This window comes from Podarcis melisellensis (genome assembly GCF_964234715.1).
Source record: "Podarcis melisellensis genome assembly, chromosome: 4".
Classification (NCBI taxonomy): Eukaryota; Metazoa; Chordata; class Lepidosauria; order Squamata; family Lacertidae; genus Podarcis; species Podarcis melisellensis.
The window spans coordinates 42,619,773-42,629,712 of NC_138531.1; the positions used below are offsets into that span (position 1 = coordinate 42,619,773).

Consider the following 9,940-nt stretch of genomic DNA (forward strand, 5'->3'; position numbering starts at 1 on the left):
AGGGCCATTTTCCAATTAGGTTTAAAGATTTGTTGATGCTATCTGAATTTCATTTCATTAAAATCCTAGTAATATATAAGGTCTTTATTTTATACCTATTAAAAATTGTTTTGGTCTGCATTATGTTCATTTTGTATTGATATTGTGAAAGGGGTATTTGGGTTTTCCCACCCCCTCCCTAATATAAATATAGAAAGTCTGTGAGAACTATGGTTTCAGCTGCTATAAAACCGTATTCCATACATATATTTAAATGTTCCACATGCCACTTCAGTCATATTACAACTTTGTTCTCAGAAAGGATTAACTGCTCTATTGATTAAAGTCTCATTTAGGAAGAAAAAGTGAGCTTTTATATGCATCTCCAAGTTGGATGGTATGGTAACCTGAAAGTATTGACTGGCTGTGTGATATACAGCGGTCACAATTGTCTTTTACTAAGAAGAGCACAGAGTGATGCTGGTTGTCATTCTTACTCTGCTGTGTGGCAGCGCAAATAGTCCCCTTTCTAACCAACCTGGTGGGAAAAGTCAATATCCCATCAGCAGAGGAGGTAAACACATCAGGAGCTGTGTCCTCTCTCATCTTCCCTCCTCTATATTACTACAGTTCTTTAAATCTATTCTCCCCAGTCATCGGATGCACTTCTGTCATTCAAATGCATAGTACTGCTATACTGCAGATATAGCTGTGGTCTGAATTTAATACTGTACTGTAGATCATCTTTGTTGTTTTATATTTCAGAATAAAACATCCCCTCATTGGTTTCACATATTTCCTTATTTTTCTACCATTAGCACGCTTCATTAGATTTCTTTCTTTTTAATTTTGACTCTCGGTAGCAGTAATATTTTTAAATGTTTGTAAGAGGGGGTTACCTTGGACATCTTAGCTAAGTTCCCTGCACAAGACTTTTTCAAACCCCTTCCCCTTTTTTTGGCATCAGCTCCCCATGTGTGCTAAGATGACCACCCAAAGGTTAGAGCTCTCCAGAGTAATTTTATTACGTTCAAGGGACTGTCACTGCGGGAGGAGGGGACCTGGCAACACAGCCTCTGTGCGTGTAGCACTTTGCACACATTCATATAACTCCCTGTATTCAAGCCGTTGCTTAATTTCCTTCCATTTATATTTTACTTCTGTTTGGATTGCATCGTTGATGTTTAAATATAGTGAACAAAACTGAGCAGCTCCTGTAGCGATAACCAGAAACGCTTTTTAATTGTGTCTCCCAGTGTAAATTTGATGATGATGTGATGATTTGATACAGTGCCTAAGAAGAAAGCACTGTACAAAGATAAAACAGACAAAGCCCTTCTCACGGGCTTACAATCTAATTAAGATAGCATAAAAAGGGGGATGGAAGGAAAAAACGAAGGAGATAACTAACATATCTAATATGAGTAAATGTGTATATTTAGATGCAGTTCACAAAATCCATGCTGTATAAAATATGGCAAAGCCAATGAAGAGATGTAGCTTGATATTATCAAACAGAATAAAAACACAGAGGTAGAGCGTAGAAAACAGTAGAGGGGAAACCCTGCAATCCAAAGCAGGTTTATTCAGAAATAAGTCCCTACTAAGTTTACTTAGGATTGCAGTTGTAGGGTTGTATTCACTGCTAGTCCTCCTCAGAGTAGGCCCCTTGAAGTTAATACACATGACTTACTTAGGTTCATTCATTTATATGGGTCTTATTTTGAGCATACCTGTGTTGAATACAACTCTTGGTCTACAATTATGTACATGTGTACCTGGACTATGGGACTAAAAACGGTTTGAACAATATCATATTGTTTGCTCAGTAACACATTACAGTGGCACCTCGGGTTACAGATGCTTCAGGTTACAGACTCCGCTAACCCAGAAATAGTACCTCGGGTTAAGAACTTTGCTTCAGGATGAGAACAGAAATCGTGCTCCAGTGGCACGGCAGCAGCAAGAGGCCCCATTAGCTAAAGTGGTGCTTCACGTTAAGAACAGTTTCAGGTTAAGGACGGACCTCCGGAACTAATTAAGTACGTAACCCGAGGTACCACTTTATTCCAAATGCAACAGACTGCTTCTGGACAGTTCTACCCCCATTTTGAAATTTGATGTTGCAACACCATTACAATATAGTGACATATATAGTGGCCTTCATTTTGTTAAACACTAGATGTTAACATTTTGATCCTCGGCATATTTCAGCAATTAAAGAATATCCTGATGTATTGGATAGTCAACCATTCTGGTCTTCCAGTTTGTACAGGGTATTTAATGATAGCAGATCTCTTAATGCTTTGGGATAATGGCTTAATGGCAGAATGAGGAGAAGAGCCGGCTGGATCAGGCCAATGACCATTCTCTTTGGTGCCAGTAAACAGGTTAATATCTCCTCATGCAGAGCTGTATGGACACATCAGAGGAACACTAGATTCATATTTCAGTGATAGGTGCAAAGACGTTTACCAACAAAATAGAAGCAGTCAGCAGAAAATGAGAGTATGCTGTCTGAAGAACAAAACCCTCTTCAGACCTTATTTTGCAGTGAGAAAGAACTAAGACTGAGTACATGGCATTCTCAAGCTCCAGGATTTGGGACTCCCATATCTGCGATGGGCGCTGCCCATTTGGTGGAGAATTTTAAGACCAGGAGTGGGGTAGAGTCAGGTTCAAATCCCTACTTAGCCATGAAGTTAACAGGGGGCCCTAGCTCAGTTACTCTTTTTCAAGCTAACCATTCTCACAGGACTGCTAAGAAAAAAGGGAAGCAGAAAGCCCTGAGAGCATTACCCTGAGAGCGAGAGTGGGATAAAACATAAAGAAATACATGTAAGACAGCTTTTAAGTTTTCAGTAAAACCTTGAATTAAGATTAAGAATTGCCCACCAAAAAGGATTTTAAAATGTTAGAATTTATTTTAAGATTTTCTGACTTCCTAGTATAATATGCATTATTAAAGTTAAAAGCGTTTGGGAACTTGGTGCAAAACACAAGCAGCCATTTTAACCAGAGCTGGGTGAGGGTTTTGGTAGCAGTATCGCTGGCTTTTGGCCCATTTCCAGGCCCAATTCAAAGTACTGGTTATCACCATTTAGGCCCAAAATGACTTGGGACTAGGATAGTTGAGGACCATATCCCATATAAGTCGGCCTGTTCACTCAGTGTCAGAGGGCCTTATGTGTGTTCAGACAGTGGCCTCTTATCCCCTGCTTAATGGCATTTAAATACCAAGTGAACATTTATTTGTTCCAGCTGCTCTTTCAGTTGACTAGCCTGTGACTTACTTATTTATTCATTTCATAAAATTTATACACTGCTGGATTACCAAAAGGAATTTACAAAAAGACTTGTTATCCCCTTGGCTTTTTGATTAGGTTGGATCCAAACATGCCCTCCTGAAGACTGCTGTGCTACCTACCACACTGCTTCAGAGGGTGCCTCAACCCATTTTCAGGGATCACACAGGGCTGTGGGGGGAAAGGGAGAGCTCAGATCGGAGAGCATCTCATTCTATGGCCAGAACTCCACTGATGGAATTCTGGATTCAGTCCTTTATCTTGCCTGTTTTGCACTTTTAATATTGAAGGATAGTTTACAGAGTAGATTCTACTAGTAAGGGCAGAGGGACAGTTCGAAGGTAGCCCCACATACAGCCTATTATAATAATCCAGCCTTGTATGACTGTGACCAGGTGCTGCTCCAAGAATGAAGTACAGCCTAAGCTATGCAAAAGCACTCCTGACTCCATGCTGAGATTCTAAGTACAAAGCAAGATCTAAGAGGACTCTCAAACTATGTACCTACACACTTAACATGCATTATCTCGCTAATCCTCTTAAAACCCTTTAAAAAGGGCCAGTATTATCGCTCCCATATTGCAGATGGCAAATTTGGCCTCTGACAATAGTGGTTTGGCTAAGACCAACTACTGACTTTAGCAAAGGTGATATTTCAACTGAAGGCTTTCTTGTTCAGTGGTTATATATATATTATTCAATATTATGCTGTGCTAGCTTATCGGTGAGTGATCTATTGATCACGCATCTCAGTTTCTTTCTTTCAGTAAAATACAATGTCTAGTCATATGATCCTTTTCCTACTTTTTAAATTGCTTATTTCTCCATTTTACAGCAGAAACATTCAAATTGGAATCAGTCCCATCTGTTCAGTAGGACACAAACTAGATTTTCACTACCAAGCAATTGGTGGTGATGTTGTTTTCCTCTTATAGGCTCCTATGTCTTGGAACAATTCAGTCCCTTGAAATATCCCAGCACAAAAGTAACCTGCAGTCCTTAGGCGCTTAAACTCACTATACTCAATATGTGTGCACTTTTTCTGAGTTATTAGTGGGGAAAACATGATGAAATGCTGAAGTTTGAATCACTGAATCTTTGGGGAAATGAGTCTAGCTTAGTGGTAGAACAAACATATATGCCTTTGCATGCAGAAGGTTCCATGTTCAATATCTGGCATCTCCAGTTAGATGGACCCAGGTAGCAGGTGATGTGAAATGCTTCTGAGAACCTAGAGAGCTGCTTGCAGAGTGCATTGTATTAGCTAGAAGGATAAACAGTGTGACCTGTGTTTCTTCCCTTTGGCATTCTTATTTTTTAACTTGTTTTTTTAAGATAGCCAGGGAAGCAAACAAGGCCCCCTAGAAATCTAAACAAAACACGGAACATGTTTGCTATTCCACTGCACTTGCACAGTCTTTAAAGTATACACACAACACCTACAGTGGGCAGGGGAGTATCTGCAAGTATTTTTTCAAGTGTAAATACACAAGTACATTAAAAAATGCATCAAGATAATTTCATATGTTCTCACTTAAAATGGACTTATAAAATAATTAAAAAGTTGAAGTTTGAGATATGGGAAGAATGTGCATCTTATCTTAATAGTTTCTGGGAATACAGTGGTACCTCGGGTTACATACGCTTCAGGTTACATACGCTTCAGGTTACAGACTCCGCTAACCCAGAAATAGTGCTTCAGGTTAAGAACTTTGCTTCAGGATGAGAACAGAAATCGGGCTCTGGCGGCAGCGGGAGGCCCCATTAGCTAAAGTGGTGCTTCAAGTTAAGAACAATTTCAGGTTAAGTACAGACCTCCGGAACAAATTAAGTACTTAAAATTAAGTGCTTCAGGTTAAGAACTTTGCTTCAGGATGAGAACAGAAATCGGGCTCTGGTGGCAGCGGGAGGCCCCATTAGCTAAAGTGGTGCTTCAAGTTAAGAACAGTTTCAGGTTAAGTACAGACCTCCGGAACAAATTAAGTACTTAACCCGAGGTACCACTGTACCTTTTTGCAGTTACATCCGCATGCTTTGCAATAGACGTCTAAAGGCAAATTCCCAGTATCCTGCATTATTGCAAATATTTCCAGTAATCCGATCAATGAAGAGGGTTCAGTACATAGAAAGCAGATTGCCAGGCAACCATGCCATTAAGCAGCATTCTGCTTTTTTTAAAAAAAAATTAAACTCTTTAAAGAGAAGCTACTATCTGTTGGTTCTGGTAAACTGTTCCCTCGTCCTCTTTCTCTTCCCCCTCCCACCCCCATTTATTCAGCATTAATGGACAAACAGTGTTTCCTGACATTTACTGACAGAAGGTGTAGCACCAATTCAGTTGGGGCATGACAGGTGGGTTGACTAATTCCCTGATGAGCTGGATTCAGTCTCTTTGTAAGTAACAAGTCTGACACTCTCCTAAACATGCTGACCAGTGTACTTTTAAAAAAAAGAAAAAGAAAAAAAGGCAAGCATCAGAAGAAGAGGAAGCTCAGTAAAAAAGCATGTTGAATAGAAGTCTGGGAAATTTGGGTTCTGAGAGTCGGTAACCCTGTACCAGAGTGTGTTTTAAAAGGCCAGAGTGCCCTGGGATTAGTGGCTATAAAATGATGAGTTCCTTTTTCTGATCTTTCAGTTTGTTATTTCTCTCTCCCAACAGGTTGCGTGAATAACAACATGCTGGAAGAAACCAAGGAAAACTACAAAAAACTGAAGAGCACAGTAGACAAATGGTTGTCAGTGAGCAGCTACTCTGAAGTGAACCTCGGCAAACTCTTTCAGACATTCAATATAGTAAAATCTGTGGGAGATCCCAGTATTTAAGCACTGTGTGTGGGTAGAATGGAACAAAAGGCTTTTGTGGACTCTTTTGTAGGCAAATATCTTCCTTGTTTTCATTTCTAGTTTTCCATCTATAGATACACACTAGTGTTGTATCTTGTTTTAAAACACACAAGTATACATCAAATATTGGCTTTATTCGATGGTAAAAAATATTAAAATGTCATGTTAAAAGTCAGTATATATACTAAACACCTGTACCACTTACTTTTCAATAAATATCTATTTGTTGTATATCTGGACCTAGAAGGGAAGAAAGGGGTGGAGAAATAGCTTCTTTAATTGAATAATTCCCAGTGAGAGTTGCTGGAATGTAAGTGATCCTAGACTTTGCTCCAGGGTAGTTAGTAGAGGTGCTTTCAGGAAAAGAGGTTAGTGGAGGTCTCAGTAGGAGCACTAATGTTTTCTCTTTTCACAATTTATCTACTTCATGATCATATACACAGCAGTTAAAAACAATGGTAAAGCCAAATTCTTCCTATTAATACTTGATTCTAATGTGATCTTTATTTTTGAACCTATTTTTGAGGGATTTTTTCCACAAAACAGTATTCATTCAAACAATAAATATTGTGCTGTAAAGACGCAGACTAACCACATGGAAATGAATGCTAAAGCACCAATTGACTTTTGTACAGGGCAAGGAGACTGTATGTATGCAGCAGATTCTTCTTACCACACACACATATCTAAATGTTACACTTTGGTTCCAACAGAATAAACATCAGTGCTTGCTGTGACGAGAAAATGGAAACAAGACATAAAAATGGAACTCACTTTGGCCAACAAATAAAAGTAACTTCTATATTGTATAAAGCAAATAAAGCAAAGCAAAGTTTTTAGAGAGATTTGACAATGGTGTCTAATCTGTTTACCGCCAGTAAAATAATGAACAGAAAGGTTAACGTCATTTATTGGTGCATGCTAAAGTATTTCTAAATGTGTGTGTAAAGTTTTATACTGTTGAAAGGAAAATAATAAAGTTTTCTAATGTAAGAAAATTGCAGTGGTATGCGCCGACAACATATCAGTGAGATATCACAGTGATATCAATTTACACTACACATTTTGTTGCTTCATCTTTAAATTATTTACTTCAGGGGTGGGGGAATACACTTTTGGTGACATTGCTACTACAGCCTTTTTCAATTGTGTTTACTTGCTCATTGACAAACAGCAAAATTTTTAGGATACTTCCCCAATGCTCTTCTGAAATAAGGCAGTTTAACCCTGAATGTAATCCAATACCTCCTAGTTAACAGAATAGTGTAAAACATATCTCTTCCTTTAAATTGGGGACATAGAATCTGCTTCGTAACTGTGGCCAGCATTCTAGTACAAAGCAACCTAATAAGCACATTGAATGAAATGCAAGCTCTGGGAGTTCCAAACCAGTCTCAACTTGGAGGTGGTGAAATTTGCGGTGGGAGCCAGAAGCACGTATCTGCTGGCAGAATGCAAACTTAATATATTGACATATAAACCTTTGGTCATCATCAACATACAGACACAGTGACACATTTCAGGGATTTAAGAATATCCCCCTCACACTGTTAAATAGCCTTGGACTGATTGTGAAGCAAATTTTAAAATATATCCCCATGTTGAGTGGAGCTGACACAAATAAACAGACTTGGGCAGCCATGTCACATCTAATTCAGCTGTTAATAGTATATATATCTGGTTCATTCATAAATCATTTATTGTGTGTTCTTAACTATACCTGCTTCAAGTACCACTTGTGGAAACATGAGCCTGCAGAACTGCCCTGCCTGCAAAGGCTTCTATATTTTGGTAGAGAAGACCCACATGCATAAGAAAGGCATATGCATGTCTGACCTTTCCACTGAAGTGAATGAAGAAACCCTCTTGCAAATGAGTTCCTATATGCAAAAGAGCCAAATATTCCATTTTTACTCTTTCCCCCAACATGTCTATTCCATAGTACTTAATTGGATAGTCATGCTTGGTTACTTGCATTCACATCATACAGGTAGAGTCCTATTACAATAACCTAGCCTGTGTGTCATCATTTCTAATGGAGTGAGAAAAAGGCAATGGGTGATCCTCACTTTACATATAGTCAAGAAGAGACCCATTAAATCAATGGGCATATAAGTTAATTAGCTCCACTGAGTTCAATGGGTCTAATGAGAAATGTTGGCTAATGTCATATATATTTAAAAGCATTACACATGTACAGTGGTGCCCCGCAAGACGAATGCCTCGCAAGACGAAAAACCCTCAAGACGAAAGGGTTTTTCGGTTTTTGCGACGCTTCGCTAGACGATTTTCCCTATGGGCTTGCATCGCAAGACGAAAGCCCATAGGGAAATCTCGGGGGCCTTTTTTTAAATGCTGGCGGTGGGGAGCAAAGCCTTTCCCCCCCCCCCCTCCGGACTTCAGAAGAGGTCCAGGAAGGCCGGCGGGGGCGAAAGGCTTTGCTCCCCACCGCCAGCATTTTAAAAGCGGTCCGGGATATCAGGGCATCGTCCCGATGCTGGGCGGCGGGGCGGCAAAGCCTCCCCCCGCCGCCCGGCTTCGGGGCATCGTCCCGATGCCGGGCGGCGGGGCAGGAACGCCTCCCCCCGCCGCCCGGCTTCGGGGCATCGTCCCGATGCCGGGCGGTGGGGCGAGAAAGCCTCCCCCCGCCGCCCGGCATCGGAACGATGTCCCGAAGCCCGGCGGCGGGGCCGCAAAGCCTGGGCGCGCTGGCAACTCTCCGCAAGGAGCGCTCCCGCTGCTTGCGGAGAGGTCCGCGAAGCCTGTCCTGGACCTCTTCTGAAGGCAGGCGGGGGGGCAAAAGTCTTTGTCCCCCCTGCCTGCCTTCCCAGGGGCTTTTAAATCGCCCCGGACAGCGGAGAAGTCCTCCGCTGTCCCGGGCAATTTTAAAATGCCGCCCGCCAGAAGAGGTCGGGGGAAGGCGGTTTCCATAGGAACGCATTAATTGATTTTCAATGCATTCCTATGGAAAACCGTAACTCGCAAGACGAAGAGACTTGCGGAACGAATTAATTTCGTCTTGCGAGGCACCACTGTATTGTGTTTTCCAGCAAAATAAATGTACTTGTGAAATATGATATGAAATAGGCATGTCTTAATGATCAAAATGAAAAATAACTTATTTGTATACAGATACACATTTTAGAGCTTGTCTTTTCACAAACTTTCCAATTATCACATAGAAAAAAAAGAGAGGAAAGATCATCTTCAAGCATGCTTCTCTCTCTCTCAAAATGTAAATTTGAAAATCTAGTAAAGATACCTATGCCATAATGGCACTTCGCATTTATCTTCAATTATTAGAGGAAGAATGTTTTGAATAGGTTAAATAAAACCTTGTTTTCCCAACTTAATGTAACATCTAGTGTTTAAGACAGACAAAATCTGAAGAGTCCAGATGTGTGTCCTTGACTAAGCAGCCGCCTTTGAATGTTTCACCTCATTTTAACCCTTGAAAGGCTGGGAAATGGGAAGACATCTTTCTACAGTATATGTAAGCTGATTTTCATAAATATGTAAAATATGTGGTGTAAAATACATGCTACAACTGAATTGAGGTTGCTAAGAAAACAAGTCTGGTTTCCCCAGAGATGTTCTAGACTGAGTTGCGCACACTCTTCATATTTCTGTCCCATAATTCTAAAGTTTTGCTGAGGGTGAGATTTTTTTATATGTAAACCCAGAGGCTAGACTTCACAACAAGTGTTTATGTGTTAGTAAAGAAGAAAGGAACCCATCAAATTATTTTGTCCTATGCCAGAATAATATTTTGCTGGGAGGAAAACTGACTTTTCCTATTTCTCAACTTCAGC

At 40.4% G+C, this 9,940-nt stretch overlaps 1 protein-coding gene across 1 annotated transcript in view; it reads left to right on the forward strand.

Moving 5' to 3' along the window:
- Positions 1-7,126, forward strand: part of POLA1 (DNA polymerase alpha 1, catalytic subunit) — a 179,730-nt gene extending 172,604 nt beyond the window's left edge. Inside the window, exon 37 of the mRNA XM_081909016.1 lies at positions 5,944-7,126. Within this exon, the coding sequence (XP_081765142.1) occupies positions 5,944-6,107 (164 nt within the window). The 3' untranslated portion in view covers positions 6,108-7,126. The remainder of the gene's footprint in view (positions 1-5,943) is intronic.
- The last annotated feature ends 2,814 nt before the right edge of the window (positions 7,127-9,940 follow it).